At 30.9% G+C, this 17,472-nt stretch overlaps 1 protein-coding gene across 3 annotated transcripts; it reads right to left on the reverse strand.

Annotated features, from left to right (window-relative positions):
* Window positions 1-10,837: 10,837 nt before the first annotated feature.
* LOC105780374 (uncharacterized WD repeat-containing protein C17D11.16) lies at window positions 10,838-17,222 on the reverse strand. Of its 3 annotated transcripts, XM_012604666.2 has the most exons (18): window positions 17,014-17,222; window positions 16,532-16,684; window positions 15,724-15,929; window positions 15,445-15,524; window positions 15,273-15,368; window positions 14,559-14,682; window positions 14,253-14,311; window positions 14,084-14,152; window positions 13,102-13,169; window positions 12,912-13,008; window positions 12,201-12,275; window positions 11,965-12,063; window positions 11,728-11,871; window positions 11,608-11,637; window positions 11,451-11,513; window positions 11,289-11,366; window positions 11,120-11,208; window positions 10,838-11,023 (listed from the first exon to the last, which is right to left on the reverse strand). In XM_012604666.2, exons 2-17 carry the CDS (start codon window positions 16,648-16,650, stop codon window positions 11,128-11,130), a joined length of 1,488 nt encoding a protein of 495 aa, XP_012460120.1. In that variant the 5' UTR covers window positions 16,651-16,684; window positions 17,014-17,222; the 3' UTR covers window positions 10,838-11,023; window positions 11,120-11,127. The 3 variants fall into 3 exon arrangements, with proteins under 3 accessions (XP_012460120.1, XP_012460115.1, XP_052485693.1); XM_012604661.2 differs by having other exon boundaries at window positions 10,838-11,208; XM_052629733.1 differs by lacking the exon at window positions 17,014-17,222 and adding an exon at window positions 16,802-16,820 and having other exon boundaries at window positions 10,838-11,208.
* Window positions 17,223-17,472: the final 250 nt, after the last annotated feature.

Genomic DNA, 17,472 nt, shown 5'->3' on the forward strand with positions numbered 1-17,472 from the left:
GTGTTGGAACAATTAGAGTTAAAATGTTTGATGGAGTTGTCAGAACACTCAGTGACGTACGATATGTTCCAGAATTAAAGAGAAATTTAATTTCATTGAGTACTCTTGATTCAAAAGGGTACAAATACACAGCTGAAAGTGGGGTTTTGAAGATTTCCAAAGGTTCCCTCATTTTGATGAAAGGGCAGAGAAAGACTGCCAAGTTATATGTTTTTGGTGGTTCTCTCATTATCGGTGATGTAGTGTGTCATCCTCTTCCTTGTCAGATGATGATATTACTAAACTTTGGCATATGCGCCTAGGGCATATGAGTGAGAATGGCATGGTAGAATTGAGCAAAAGAGGACTTCTTGATGGGCAAGGAATTTACAAATTGAAGTTCTGTGAGCACTGCATTTTTGGTAAGCAAAAGAGAGTTTGATTCACCAGAGGAATCCATAACACGAAGGGAACGTTAGAGTATATTCATTCTGATCTATGGGGGCCATCCAGAGTGTCTTCGAGAGGTGGAGCTAATTATATGCTAACTTTTATTGATGATTTTTCCAGAAAAGTGTGGGCGTTCTTCCTGAAGTAGAAAAGCAATGTGTTTTCCGCATTTAAGTCTTGGAAAACCATTATTGAAAAACAGACGGGAAAGCAAATAAAATATCTCCGCACAGACAATGGCTTAGAGTTCTGTTCTGATGAATTTAATAAACTGTGTAAGTCAGAAGGGATCATGAGACACTTGACAGTTCGTCATACTCCACAGCAAAACGGCGTTGCAGAACGAATGAACAGAACGATCATAGAGAATGTTCGATGTATGTTGTCAAATGCCAACTTATCAAAGTCATTTTGGGCAGAAGCAGCATCTACTGCATTTTTTTTGATCAACCGATCTTCATCTGTTGCCATTGAGAAAAAGACTCCACAAGAGGTATGGTCTAGTAATCCTGCTGACTATTCTGATTTAAAGATCTTTGGTTGTCCTGCATATGCTCATGTTGATAATGGAAAATTGGAACCGAGATCTATTAAATGTATTTTGCTGGAAGAACTAGAGATGGAGTCATTGGGTACGTTAATGCTGATTTTGCTGGGGACCTCAATAGAAGAAGATCTCTCACCGGTTATGTCTTTACAATCGGAGGTTGTGCAATCAGTTGGAAAGCCACTTTGCAAACTACAGTCGCTTTGTTTACCACTGAAGCTGAGTACATGGTTATTACTGAGGCTTGTAAAAAAGCTATATGGTTGAAGGGACTCTTTAGTGAACTCAATGAAGACCTTCAAATCAATACGAGATTTTGTGACAAATGAGTGTCATCTTCCTTACAAAATATCAAATGTTTCATGAGAGAACAAAACACATTGATGTTCGGTATCATTTTGTTCGTGATATTATTGCTCGTGGTGATATTGTTGTGAGCAAAATTAGTACTCATGAAAATCCTGCAGATATGATGACTAAGTCACTTCCTATAACCAAGTTTGAGCATTGCTTAGACTTGGTTGGTGTTCATTGTTGAAAATAAACCCTTAAGGGGTTTTATGGAAGAGGTGGAGAAACTTGTTCGTTGAGAGTTCGCGATGAAGAATTTGTTCATTAAGAATTCGTGTGAAGGTGGAGATTATTAGAATTAAGTGACCCAAATCCTTATTTAAATAAAATACTGTGGTAAAATAAAATAAAAGTAAAATCTCTATAGAATTATACTTCTTTTATTTTATTTTAGAATAAGGTTTTTTAAACCTTATTAAACTCCATCTATTTGATATTATTTGAATAAAGAGTTTCACTCCTATTAGAATAAGGTTTACAATCCTATAAATAGGCATAGTCTACTCCTCTTGTAATTAATTTTTTCAACATAGTGAATTTTCTTCTCCTCTGCTCGTGGTTTTTTCCCGAAAGGGTTTCCACATAAAATCTGTGTGTTCTTTATTTTTCTTTTTCTATTTTTCTTTGCGATATATTGTCATTACCGACATTATATTTTTCACAAAGGATGTGTTAAGGCAGCACATAGTAGTTGAATGAATGTGTAATTACTAGAGTAGTAATTATACTTTCTTATAATTACAAATAACTGTAATTCCCTAGACATGTTTGGCTAACAATGTAATTACATCGTAATGTCTTATGTCATGTTAGGTAATACAAATTGTAATTACTCAGTTATATAATTTATTTTTTAAATATTAATTGCTATAAAAAATTACTAGTACGATAAAAATAATTCCTAAAAAATAACAAAATTAAAATCAAATCATCATTGTATTATGTTGGTCTAAAAAATTAGTTCATAATAGAACTAACAAGAAAAATACACATCATATGCAATTTTATCTAATTATTCTAGTGCATATTAGTTGGGTTGTTCCTCTTTAATATTTCAAATATCCTCTTTATCATTATTTGTTGGTCATTGATCGAGTTCATCATTTGAATTTAAATATGCATAATTAAGATTATCAATATCTCCTTATTTCATGTACTTTTCAAATATGGCTAATCAAAATATTCAACACGCTAGTACGATCCAACTTTTTTTTAAGTTATACCATGGTAATATTATTAATATGGAAAATATTTTTTAGACTATCAAATGTCTTATGAACCACATTTGAAATATTGAATGTCTCAAATGATAAGAGTTCGCGAACTATCTATACTATCTATAGTGTTTGTGTTTGACATCATTCTCTCAAATGATATCATACTCACACAATATGGCATAAGAAAATATTTTGTATTTGCATCATTAGCATCGACCTTATAATATTCGAGCTTATATTCCAAAGAGTTTGTACCTTTAATTGTAAAAACTTATATAAATTTAATTTGGAGAAATATTTATGTTAGGTTATATATATTTTTAATAATACGTAAACTAAGTAAAAATAATATAATTTTATAACATTTATAAAAAAAGTTTTACAAATATTTCATAACACTTCTTATAAATAATATTTTTTGCCATAACTTTAGAAAGTTATTTTTATAAATAATTTATGATAAAAAACCTATAACATTTTTTATGAATAACTATATTATTTTATAATGCACATCATAAACACATAAATAAGTTATGTTCATACTTCTTGGCCATACGTTTTATAAATAAATATATTATTACATTTTTATAATATGTAAAGCTTTTTAGCCATAACTTTAGATTTTTTAGGATTTAAATAATATAAATTTTGTTATAATTTTATAAAATACATAATTTTTTATAGTATAATTTTTAGGATCTTTAATATAAGAAATTTTTTGTCATAATCATCCCAAATGCTCATACATTTTCATGTTTGAAATATAATTTTATAACTTATATAAAATAATTTTTAAAAAATTGGCTTTGAGTGTAATTACTCCAATTTTCACCATTCCCGTAAGAATTTGGTGTGGCTCATAAATTACAATGGTTACCCAAACATGTAATCCCTACGTAATTACAAGCAATTACACCCAAATTCAATTACAGTAGTTTTCTAAACACTACCTAAATATTTAGAATAAATTATACCATTAAATACAAAATATCATAAATTTAAAACAATAACATTATATATTATATATCTAAAGAATTATTGAATAAAAAATGAGGATGAAGAAATCGATATAAAGGCAAAATATTTAATAAATAAAAATTATCAAGTGATATTTATAAATCAACAAGGGTCGGGTAAGACGCGTTGTATTTTTAAGAATGATTGCTTAACTGTTTTTTTTTTAAGTTTGAGGATTTTTTAATGCATTTTAAAAGTTTAAGTACACAAATAAGCGGGGAAAAAGACAAAAAATTAATTACTTTTTTTTGAAAAAGTTTTAAGAGCTTTTTACACCTTAAACCTTGAAAGAATCTCTTGATTGCTTACCCACTTAATAAAGGCAATTTTTTTAAAAAAAAGGTGCTTAATTATGTAAGATTTTTTTTTCTTGTTAAATAAAGTAAAAATGATAAAATTGAAGGCATATATGTCCAAAATGACTAACGTTTTGAGGAATAAGTTGATTAGTTGAAGGGGAGATGCTTTAGCGTGTCATTAGGCCGGCTTAATCGGCTATTTAAACGCTGTTATTTGCTTTTAATTAGGTGGTTTATACCATATTTTAGAGGGCAATTGAGTTAAACCAAACTTATATTATTAAAAAAGGTTAAAATTTGCTGTTACTTCCTGTATTTTGATAAAATTTGACATTTAGTCCTTATAGTTAAAATGTTAGAAATTAAGTTCTCCTCCAACTGTTTTAGTTTAAAATCCCCGGTCTAATCATTAAAATCGTAAGATTTTCTATCAAAATTTGTCAATTTGGCATGTTGATTAAGCTGTCTTCATGTGACGTGTCATATGACTGACGAAAAACAAACATATTAAGTTGAAGATTTTTAATAGAAACTACAAACAACGATACTGATTGAATTAGGATTTCTAAATTAAAAAGTAGGAAGATTAAATTTTTAATTTTTAAAAATATAAAAATTAAATCTAAAATTTTATAAAAGTATAAGGACTAATAACATATTTTAACCTAAAAAACAACTTGAGTGGCAAACCACTTATTTCACCAAAGTGGTGGCATAAGATGACAATTTTAATGCAATAATAAATTAGTTCTATTCTCTTTTCACTTTGCCCATCCCATCCTCCCACCATTCTTTTTCCATTTTCTCTCTCTCTCTCTCTCTCTATATATATATTACTTTCCACCTATAAAAAATCATCCTCCTACACCTTATCTTACACATAATCACTTTATTATATTGAATTTGTATGTATTTATAATATAATAAGTCAATTGAGTCTTAGTTTGATTAACATGAATATTGTTGTAAATGTAGAAGGATATTGATTCGAGTGCGCTGAAGCGCATTATTCTCTTATTTATGAGTTGGGAAAGAACTATGGATAGTCCTAGCTATTATGTCAAAAAGAACATATATGGCCAGAATTTATAATGAAATTCTAAAAAAAAAAAAACAATAAATTTATAATATAACTATATATATATATATATATATATATATATATGATAAAAAATCACTTTACAAACTTGGGTTAACTCCTATTTTAAATCTAAAGATCCAATAAAGTAGGAATTTAAGTTTGTTCTTATCTTTATATCCAACACCCAATAGTATATTTTTGTTTGCAACATTTGGCCAATAACCTTTAGGTGCATATGGGCAAAAAATAATTAAAGCAACTTGGATTAAAAAAGGAAAAATAAGTTTGTGGTAGATCTTTTATGGTTTTATTTACAAATTAGTCTCTAAATTGTATTTGTTTCTTTTTCATCCTTGATACATTAATATTCAAATTATCATTTTGTCTCAATTTATCTCAAAAGTCTATGTCTAAAAAAATACTCAATTATAGTAAGGACATATCATGTGTCTACCAACCCATGTCATGGACTATATCGTTTATCACGTGTCATATTCTTATCAGCTAGCGTTGAGTTTTAACTAACACATGAATAATAGTTTAAGTATTAAAGTGGATTTAAAAAGTTTATATCCATTGAGTCCTTGTAAAGGGGTAGATAGTGACCTTGATCCCCAAAATGACAGATTTACCATTTAATCTCTTAAATGTTTATGAAATTACATGTTAGTATAATAATAAAATTATACATTGACCCTCTAATAATTTATAATTTATCTCTGAACCCCTAAAGTAATCTTTTAGCTTTGTCTTGGATTAAGTTAATTTTTATTAATGCTAAATTAGAAAAGGATGAAAGAAGAGGAATAAATATCTGTTTTCAGACCCCACTTCCATACTCAACCTTTAAGTTGTATATTTCTCATTTCTTTTGTTTTTCCTCTTAAATTCTTTCTCTTGTTCCCCAAGTTGTGAATTTCATAAAATACATGTATAAAAATACAAAAAAAAAAGTTAAATATTAAATTAACGATAAATATTATCGTTAATGCTTGTTGGATAGAGTGATACACCTTAAATAAAATTTCGAGTTTAAGAAAAACAAAAGTGGAGTAACTTAATCCCCAAAGGAGACCAACTTGACAATAGAGGAGGGATTATATGAAACTGTGATTCCACGTCATCCCTATCCCTTTCCAATAGGAGAATGACAAATAACATTTTTCCTTCTAAAAAAATTCAAATTCAACTAAAAATGCTGAAAACCAGGATGAAAAATCTTATTTGTCATTCTCCTATTGAAAAGAGATAGAAATAACGTGAAATCACGGTTTTATACGATCCTTTCTGGTTGCGAATATCAGAAAATCAAAGGGGCAGGCAGCACATGTTGATACCTTTTATTAAATAATTTAAAAATATGTGTAGTGATAAAAAGTAAAAGTAGGAAAAAATGTATAAAAATGTTGAACTTTGGGTAGCTTATGATATGGTTCACCGTACAAATTGGACAAGTTGGAGATTAATGTGCAAAAGTAAATGAAGCTTGTACGGGTTGTATTGACAAGTTCCTCCATCACCATGAAAGCAGTGGACATGCCCTCAGTTTCAACCCCCAAGTCAACTCCATCCTTCCTACCTTATTTCTTCCATGTTTTCAGCATAAAGTCTCAATGGAAAATAGGATTTAAAAAAAGAGAAAAGAATGAGGCAGTGTGAATACATAAACCATGTTAAACCACAAGTATTAAAATGTAGGGTCAAATAAAAAGAATATATTCTTGTAAAGTCCCTAACATTATCATTGTATTTTGAAGTGAAAATGAGATATAATTTTGAGAATGTTAAATGGGTTAGTTTCTGTGGGTTGGGTTGGGTTGGGTTGGGTTGAGTTGGATTGAGTTTAAATTTTGGTTTTGAGTTAGGTTCATATAAAGACGGGGGCAGCACGGGGTTGGTAATGGGGTGTTCATGGGTTGGGCTAGACCCAATTCGAAAAATGGGATTAAAATTTTATCGAAGCTTGGCTCGAATAAAATTGCTAAAACCCGAGCCCGACCCGGTCTACCCGTATTGATTTTTTTATATTTATTTTTAAAAAAATATAATACATCAAAAATAATAAAAACATTAAAATAAATTAAAAAATATGTATACTTAAACAACAATATAATAAGAGTTATACAAATTCAAATAATAACAATAAAATAGTAGCAGCATATTGTGAAATGGTAGCAAAATAGTGTAAAAAAAAACAAGAAAATAGTAAGAAAACAATAAGAAAAACAACAATCTTTTTTTTTTTTGCATATTCGGGCTAGGCTCGAGCCAAAAAGCCTTATCTGAGCCCTGACCTATTTTCTAAATGAGCCTTGTTTTTTTTGTCCAAACTCATTTTTCAGGTATATATTTTTACTCAAATCCTCCCACTTTTTAGACCGGGCCATAAACAGGTCTAGGTTGAAGGGGCCTCATCCCCCTAAAATGTAAAGTTTTACTTTTGACACTTTAAGTTTTACAATATTTGGTCTAAAAAAAGATACAATTTTAATTTAATCTTTTAAAAAATATAAAGATATAACCTATTAAAATTATAATTTTATATTTTAACTCTCATTAAAATATATAATTTAATTCTGACCTTCAAAAATTGTTCTTTGTCCAAGTACAATCTAGCTCGAAATATGAAATTTTATAAAACATTATTAACACAAAATTTATCAATTAACGAAAATCAAACTTCAAACTTAACATAATCCAAAACAATCTTCTAAAATCAAATTTGTAACTTAATATATTCTATTGTTTTGAGGGTTTAATGTATTCTACTTAATTTAACATAATTCAAGTATTAAATCAAATTTTATCATTTTTAAGGGGCCAAAATATAATTTTATCTTTACTAATTTAAAATTTTAAAAATTTTAAAGGGTTTAAATGAAAAAAATTTTATTTTTTAGAGAGCCGGGACCGCTACCAGCCCCCCTGGAGTTGACTGATGTTTCCTATGATGTTTGCATGTTTCAGCTTTCCAGTCATTAATTATGATAATCTTTATTATAAATATATTATATATAAAAATTATCACTTTTTTAAATAATTTTATTATATGTTTTGATCACTGATCATATTTTTTCTTTTTGATATAATACCTAGAATTACCTATAGTCCCTCCCCAACCTATAAATATGAGAACAATGCGCTTTACGACACTCGAACCCACGTCATCTTGTATTGAAATTGAGTGATCAAAATGTAAACTTTCTAATAATAAAGTGACCTTAAATATAGATTGATGAAAACAATGTACATATTTTATTAAAGTAATAAAATTTTATAAATAAAACTAAATAAAACTAGTTAATTATATTATAAAATTATATATATAATTTACATATTGGAATTATTACATAATTTTGTATTTAATTAATATCTTACAACAATCTTTGACCCTAATTATTTTCTTACATATTGACATAATTTAGTTTATGGGTTCTCCTTTTTGGTACCATATTTATAAAAATATAACTTTCCTATTTTTCCTACACATTTTTTCATTTTATAGATATAAGGTTTTATATATATATATATATATATATATATATATGATACCAGTTTCAATATATTCAATTATTTCATTGAACTAAATAGTTAAGTCAATAATTAAAATGAATAAATAACTTAACTAGCAAACTAATTAATTAAGAGTAGGGGTGAGCAAAACTCAATTCGATTTGATTCGAAAAAATCGAAAAAAATTTCGAACTGTGATTTAATTAAATTGAGTCATTCGAGTCAACTCAAATAAGCAATTTGAGTTTCGAGTACGAGTAGAGTTGAATTTTAAAATTCGAATAACAGATTGGTATAAATACTTGTTTGGTCCCTATCAATTTTAAAAATGAGCAAATTGGTCTCTCTCAACAAAAAATACAAAAAAGAATTCAAAATATTTTTTAAAAATTCAAAATATTTATAAAAATTTCAACATTTATAATTTTAAATATTTTAAAATTTTTAAAGAATATATAAAGAAAGTTAAAATAATAATTTTTTGGCACCTAAATAAGTTAATTAATAATTCAAGTTTATCATACTAACGTATCTTGTTTTTATTATTATTTTGCTCTGAAGAAATTTTTAAATTTATGTGCTCTAACATGAAATTAATTATATTGTAACAAGATTTTAATTTGACAAGCTTAATTTTTTAATTGAACTTAAACAAATTCTCTTGATTTGATCGAATCGAGTTAGGATGATAAAATAGGACTTGTCAACTCAATTAACTCGAAAATTTTTCATTCGATTCGACTCGATCTGATTGAACGTTCACCTTTAACTAAGAAAACCCACAAAACTGAAATATGAAACAATAATAATTACCACTTAATTGAAGATGGTGAAGTATGGATTATGGAGTAAATATGGACTGTGTTGCATAATCCTTTGGAAGGAGTAGGGCAAGAGAAATTCCAATGGCATGTGCAACGATGGTGGCTTCGATTATACATTACATTACCCCCTTTTTAACAAACATGTGGTTCAAATATTTTGGACCCACTTTCTTAAACAATATGATCCTATTTATAAAGGAGGGGCAAATGAGCTGTATTGGAACCACATTATCTTCTTAGGTTCTCCTTCAGTATTGTGGGCCTAAATCTTTGAGGATGACATCATTATTCCTACCTCATCACATAATAACGGGTAAAATAAGCCGATTAAGTCTTAATTCGATGAGGATGTGAGTGTGAGTGTGTTAAAGCATATTATCCTACTGTATAAGAGTTGAGTAGAGACAATGAGTAATTCTAAGCATTGTGTCAAAAAGAGTGGATATAATCAAAATGTTCATAAAAACTATTAAATAAATCATTTATCACCGCATCAAATGATCCATTGACAAAAAATAAAATTAAGCAACTTAAAGTAGTTTTAAAGACATATAATAAATACTTTTAAGTATTTATTTGAAAATTTAAATGAAGACTTGATTAACGACTTCACTCTTAGAATATATTTATTTCCCTATTTTGATATTTAAATTTTTTGGTCTAATTTGATAATTACAGAATTGATTTATTATAAGGTTAAAAAAAATTCACCCAATCTAATTATTTGAATATTTAATTAATAAAATAATTTTATCAAATAAAAAAACATATTATATTATTAAAAAACCTAACCTAAAGCTCATATCTACCACATGCAGGCCTCCCTAATCTAATCCTAGTAGCAGCAAAAAGATGAGTAAAGATTGGTAGGTTTTATTGAACATTGCATCATCACCATTGCCTCTGCAAATTATCTCTCGTTATGGAGGAAAATATTTAGAGCTTGGCCATAAATAGAAAGATGATTTATTGGACCTTGTTCATCATTTATTAACTCCACTTGTTGAAGGGACTCCCCAATTTTTGAGGCTCTTTCGCTTACTTGTGCCAAAATTTGTTTGTATGTATCATACTGATGTTTTTTTTAGAAAGAAATTGTCTTTGTACACTAACATTCTTAAATTGCTGTAAATAATTTTTTAATTGAAATTTTGGTAAATTTTGTAAACTTGAACATTTTAATTTTAAATTTGCAATTGAAGAACAAATATCTAGAAAACCACTATGAAGAGATCACAAATTACCCAATAATTCATGGAATTAATGAATTTCCCACTTTCATAATTTTCAATTTTAATAATATATTTTTTCTGAATTTTCTATATATCTAGATAAAGATATATATTTTTTAGTTAACAATCCCACATGTCATGTCTTTGTTAGGAAAAAATGAATAGCAGGAAAAAACAAGTATAGTTGAAGAGTCAATTAGTGAAGTAAGCCAAAATAAATAGCAATTAAGAATATTAAAGTGTTGCTAGAAACAAATAAATAATATATAATCAACTTTAATTATTATTTATCAAGCAAGCAGCAATTTAAATATAAAGATAATGAAATTTGAATCTCAAGGTTTAATTGATATCTTTCATAAATGAATTGGATATGAAACAACAAAATTGAAAGCAATTGCAGATCCTTTCTACTTCAAACCAACACATTCATTTCCTCTGTATTTTCTCACCATTTCACCTTTGCATCATTAAAATCGCCACATAGAAAACTTTGACTACATTATATACTCCCTAAAAACAAAATAACATCATGATCTCAAAACTAGGAAAACCAAACTCATCCTCATTATAAATACCAACTCTCAAAGAAACAATACAAACTTTCACCTTTCGAGTTAAGCTTTCGGTCTGTTCGGCTGTTGGCTGTAGCTCCCGAACTTTCCAGACACGGCTGTCTCGGTTAATGTATCCCAAACCTGCATGATTGTAAATGATTAATGTTTTTACCGAATTTCGGTAACAGTAGAACATAATATTTAAAGATTTTTCCACTCACTCCTAGTTTTCCCTTTGAGCCTCCAATAGCCAGACAAAAGGGATTATCTTGTGAGAAGGAAATGGAGAAGACAGCTCCCTAATAACATCCACAACAAAGTTTTGAGACATTGCAGTTATAATAAAAACCCCACATGTATGTTTTCCTATAAATCACACTTACAGCTTTAGGATTCTTGGACGCCACACATGAAGGTTGATTGTTTGACAAATCCCAAAGTTTTACCTACGCAAATGAAGATCGACCAATAAAACCACATAAACAATATTTATAACTTTCCACAATATATCAAAAGTGCTAAAAGAAAACCGTTATTTACCATTTTATCCATGGAACCAGTTGCAAGAAGCTGTTAGAAAAATTAAAAGAAAAGTCATGCACCAGAAATATGTGATTATAACCTGACCAAGGAATGAGTGGAGGAGAGAGAGGTTCATACATTTGGTGCTGCAGGATTATATGAAAGGGTGCAAGCAGCTTTGTCGTGAGCGTGGAGAGTGAAACTTGGTTTTGACTCGGAAGATGGATCAGACTTAGCAGCTCGAATATCATATCCTCTGATTGTACCATCTTCAAGACTCACCTGATCAAAACTTAAATATTTCAATAAGCATCCAATTATCAAGCATAGCCTTCATGTAGCCCCAAGTAAAAGGCTGAAGCACAAAACACGAACCACAAATGAGTACTCAGTGTGCGGATCCCATGCCAAACATTCAACCTCAGCAGTCACCGACCACTTAAAACCAGAATGAGTGGGCACTCTTCCATCTTTCTGCAGCATATAACCATGGTAAAAGTGATGAAGTCTGACTACCTTGAAAGCAATTAAAGGTGAAAAACTGAACACAAATTACTTCGTCAGTAGCTGAAAGCATGCACAAAATTTATGCAAATGAATAGTTCAATTACCATTACAACTGAACGATCAAACGATCCACTAAGAAGAACTTGTGGCACATGATGATTCCATGCAACTGCTTGAACCTACAGAGTATACAAAGTAGAATTTTCAATTTAGAGCAACAATTAATAGCAACATTCAATATCAATTAAGTAGTTACAAGTTACAACTGAAATTGTATAGAAGTCAAAATTACAGTGGAGATTTCCATATAATATTTTACAACAATCTAAATAATGAAGAACAAATAATGCATGCACAACCACAAAGAATAAGCAAACTTCACAGCTACCTGCTTGGTGCGGTTCAAAACATCTTTTGATTTAACATCTATTAATGCTTTATAAAAAAGATGAAATCAGCAGGTATCATGCATGGGAATTGCTCCATTATCAATGCTTGTTATAACAAAAGAAAAGTTGGTGACAGGAAAAGACTGGTGATTTGTCAAATATAACCCAGAATTAGCTTGACCGAACCTTGTTTATAGATAATATTCAGTCAATTACTTTAAATTCATAAATTTTCATCTAACAGTTGCATAGGCAATATCTATGCAACATGCCACTAAAAGAAGCTCTGGAGATGAAAGCTAGATTGAAACAATACAGAGGACATATGCATTACAACGTGCAGAAAGATATTTGTTTTCTTTCAATGCCTAATCCAAATATAAATGGAAGACGATTTCTATGGTGCTACCAAAGCTCAATTCTTACCTTGCCTTCATGATGTTCCATTGTTATGTTGCATTTTCCAGCAGCAACATCCCAAATCTTAACTTGTTTGTCAGCACTTGCACTAGCGAGGATATTCCTTTTAGAAAAAAAAAGTAAAGTGTAAGAAGTAATTTCATTATAAGTTTCCTTTTAGAGCAAGAACAGGCGAAAAATGAAAGATCAAAATTACCTGTATTCCTTGTTCCAAGCTAGACCAAGAACAGCACCAGTATGACTGCCATCCTTGTATTTTGGTTTCTAATGCAAAGCAAGGCAAACAAGTGAAATAAATAATAAGTTGCTTTTCTCTAATAAAATATTAGCCAACTGGTGTAATTTAATAGATTTCAGATAGAAAAGGAGAAAAAAAATAACTTAATTTCCTATCACATCAAAAGCCATATATATAGCATAAATACCATTTTATTTCAAGTCAAACTCCATCATCAAAACCAAATAGACCAGCAAACAAGCTCAACAACAAATAAAGAAGGAAAGGACCCACACCAAGTTTTATGACAAAGTAACAAGGTCTTAAACCGTACCACCATCACAGCACTGAGATGATTTTGTTTAGGACCCCCTCATAACTAAGTCAGGATGGATAATATGATGTCAATCCTCTAAGCTTAGGATTGAAAATTGATCATAAAAGAAAAAGGGCATGGAAGAGGGTAAAAAGCTTATTAGTTCATGATAACAGTGCCATATCCTTGTTTCTACAGGCATTGAAAGCTTTAACCAAGCTCTATCCAAAAACATTCATTCACAAGCACACCACTATAGCACAACCACCTCACCTTCTTTTAACTACTCTCCGCTCTATTACATGATGAAATTCATTTAGACACCTAAAGTGGTGTTTGTCAAAAGTGTCGTAAAGGGAAAGACTGCCGGAATGCGATCATATTATGAGGATCATATGACAAAATCAATAATAGTAAATAATCATTTGAATTGCATACAATAATAGTAAATAATTCTTTGTCATATTCACTGCAGTCAACTCAAACATCCATTCAGAAATCCAGGAGCAAAAAGTATAATTCACAATCAAAACCAATATGTGTGAGTGTAAGTGTGTATTTCCACTAAACTTTTGAAGTTTCGACAGAAGGCAAAGCTGATAAAGTTTTAAAGGCAATAAATCAGGAAGGAATTCAGTCGCAAACCTTCTTTCCTTTCTTTGTCTTCTTCTCCACAGTGCCACCTAATACTAAACATGGTTGTACTTCATCGATCTGAGAAAAGTAAAATATAATAAGGGATTTTGAATAAATTCATCATTCGGCCACACTATTACCTATAAGCTAAGTAAGACTAACATTTGCAATAACATACAATGTCAAGGTCCCATATTTCTATTGATGGCTCCATTGAACCAACTGCCACAAAATTCCCTGCAACAAGAAAAGGACAAGCGGAAGCATGTGAATCAGCAACTATTAAACATGGGAACATATAGGTGAATGATTACTATTTCTAAGATTTCAAAATATATATACCAACATGCAACCATGTTCACTTAAGCTAAAGCAGCAGGAAATTGGGGTTTATAAGTTGAACAAAACATGCCTGAATTTAAGTACTTGGAATTGCATGTCTAAACACACAACTTCAATACCCACAAAAACAGAAATGTCTAACCTTTTTCTCCCCCTCTAATTGGGCAGTCAAGCCATGCAGTACAAAGGGGAAATGCTGAAATGATAACATCATGGTGAACATACATGTTTGAATCACCTTCATCCAAATCCTCATATATCCAAACCTGTACAATAATAGAGCACAATGAATGCCTAGCATGTTTTGTGTCTGAGCTTTTTGCGAATGATTGACATATATAACATCTATGTTGCTCAGACTCCAGCATAGGTGTCAGATGCCGGTTTGCGTCTAGATGTCTGACTCATCAATCACATTGAACTTAAAACACAGGGTAACATCATAAAAGGGTTTGATAGGACACTGGTCTGTGGACTTGTTTACATATATATTTTGGTACAATATAATTAATTACTTATTTAAAGAAATTTGACTGGAATTCCAATGTTTTTCTTGGCATAGCTTTTTCTTGGCACATTGCTTTCTAGATTTTTCTCTTTGGAATTCCAATGTTTTCTCACCTTTCTCCCCCCTTACACACAAGGGTAAAACTGGTCTAGAGATCTCTAGTTGACTTAACTTTGGGGAGCAAATCAAAGGATGAAGATGAGTCCAAAGATTTTAGATGCGTTAGACACAGATCCCAGATCCTATCAAGGGTCCTGTCGTGTCAACAGGGATTTTTCCTTATTTTTGCCAAGTCCGAGCAACTATGATATATATGTGAAGAGAGAGAGAGAAAGAGATCCAATATACCTCAAGATGGCTAACATCATCTTCAGTGCGTGCACAAACTATAACAGAATCCATGGGTCTAATAGTCATGTCCTCAACCTCTTCTGAATCATCATCCTAAAAATTGTCTAGCATCAGAAGCTGAAGAAGTTATAAAAAGGATGTCAAAAAATAAGGAAGTTCTCATTCTTACATCCTGATCCTTCAAAAATGGATCCATTTCATTGCTTGGGTAGTAAAGGTCACCAAGCCCCTTGCTAAATAACTCAATACCTGACAGCAAGAATGGTTAGATGCTTCATTAGATACATTAAAAAAAAAAGCACACATGGCAAGGCATTGCCTGGCACAATTAATATCAAACTCTACAGTTTGTAAATGTTTCATGATAAACTACATGTGTTCCATTCCAACAACAAAAAAATAAATGGAAGAAGCAAATAAAACCAATAGATCATCCAAGCAAAGATACCATCATCCTCTTCATCATAATTTTCCATGTCAAGTTCTTTCAACCCATCTGTAAGATCTTCCAGCTGTGTCCCTGACTTGTTCTTGGAAGTTTTTCCAAGAGCATCTGCCACAGCAAGTGCTTGGGCTACATCCCCAGTTTGCTTTTCAGCTTCAGCGACCATATCTTCATCTTCATCCTCACTTCCATTATCACCATTATCTTCACTGTATAAACAAGACCATCAGAAGGCTGCATGAAGCTAATTCTTTAACGCTAGTGAACTCACTTTCAATACCTAAATTGATAGAGGCTGAGAGAGCATTCATTTGGTTTTGCTTATTCCTATAAATTTCAAAAAAACTAATACAACCGATTAACTTAAGGATAACCAAACAGCCAACTCAGGTATGGTAACTAAAAATAACCAAACTGACATAACTGTGACTGGTTCATTTATTTCACAAGCACCCCTACTCCCTTGGTCTTCCACACTCATGCCATTACAAAAGACAAAACCCCAAAGCCCCTAACACCTAAGCACTCAACTACCAGTGTTGGAAACCATTGGTCAATGGGAAAGTAAAATATTACTTGAAGAGGAAGGCAATGGGAACAAGGAGCCAGTTGCCAACAACAGAAACTGGAGCGATGGAGGAGAGGAGTGGCTATAAAGAGGCTGGTTCTCTGGTCTAAATTTGGGGGGGGGGGGGGGCAGCCACGTAGTCGAGGGAAGAGAGGAATGAAAACAATTATGAGGGTTTGAGCTTGAATATGTGTTATATACTTTAATCAGTTTATGATTTTGAGCAGCAAAGCCAAAGTGTACCTTCTATCTAAGGCACCGGACTTGATCAACTCTTCGATTTCTTCTTTGGAAGGTAACTCGGCCACTATTGGCTCAGCCTTTGCTGCCCCTTTCGGCACCCATGCAATTGCCGAGATCATATTTCACACTTTCGTCTTTATCTAAATAAATTGTCTGTAACGATAAAAAAAATAAAAATAAAAAAGCAGCAGAACATAAAATTTTTAAGAACAAGAGAGAAATAGGCAATAGCTAATAAATGGAACGATACGAACAAGTTAAGCAGATTACCGAAATAAAAATCAAGAGGAAAGGGAGTTGAAACAGGTTCTTCTTTGTGCCTAGAAGTTCAGACTAACAGTGTAACAGAATAGCAGCTATTTATTCGATTTTAAATTTTTGAAAACTGAACTACTAACTTGTTCAAAATCATTTAACTCGAATTAAAAACTAATTAAAATACAGCAGCGTCTTTAGTTATAAGAATGAAAAAAAAGGAATACCTTGAGTGGCTGACGCAGTTGGCAGCAAGCCGACACCGACACTTGCGAGAGCGAAAGGAGGATCAAAAAGGAAGAGGCAACTGCTGTGGGTTGACAACCGAAGCTACAGGAATGAAGAATGAATGAAGTTAAGGGTAGAAGGGAGGGAGAAGTGCAAGTGATAGAGGCGCGCAACACGGAACACCAAGGTTAGGGTTGATGGAATTTTCATCGTTGCTACTGGATTAATGTATTATTGGGTTGGGTTTTTGGAATTTAAGTTTTGGGTTGGGTTTTTAGGGTTTAAATTATATCATACTATTTTATTTTTAATATTTAATACTTAATAGATATATCAAGGATTGGACTGATAAATATTACTAAAAAGCAAAAAAAAAAAAATATTATTTACGTTTTTTATATATTATTTTGAATTACAATAATAGGGTAAACTTAAACAATCAATACGACTAGCGCAAC

Source organism: Gossypium raimondii, chromosome 4, assembly GCF_025698545.1.
Source record: "Gossypium raimondii isolate GPD5lz chromosome 4, ASM2569854v1, whole genome shotgun sequence".
Lineage (NCBI taxonomy): Eukaryota > Viridiplantae > Streptophyta > Magnoliopsida > Malvales > Malvaceae > Gossypium > Gossypium raimondii.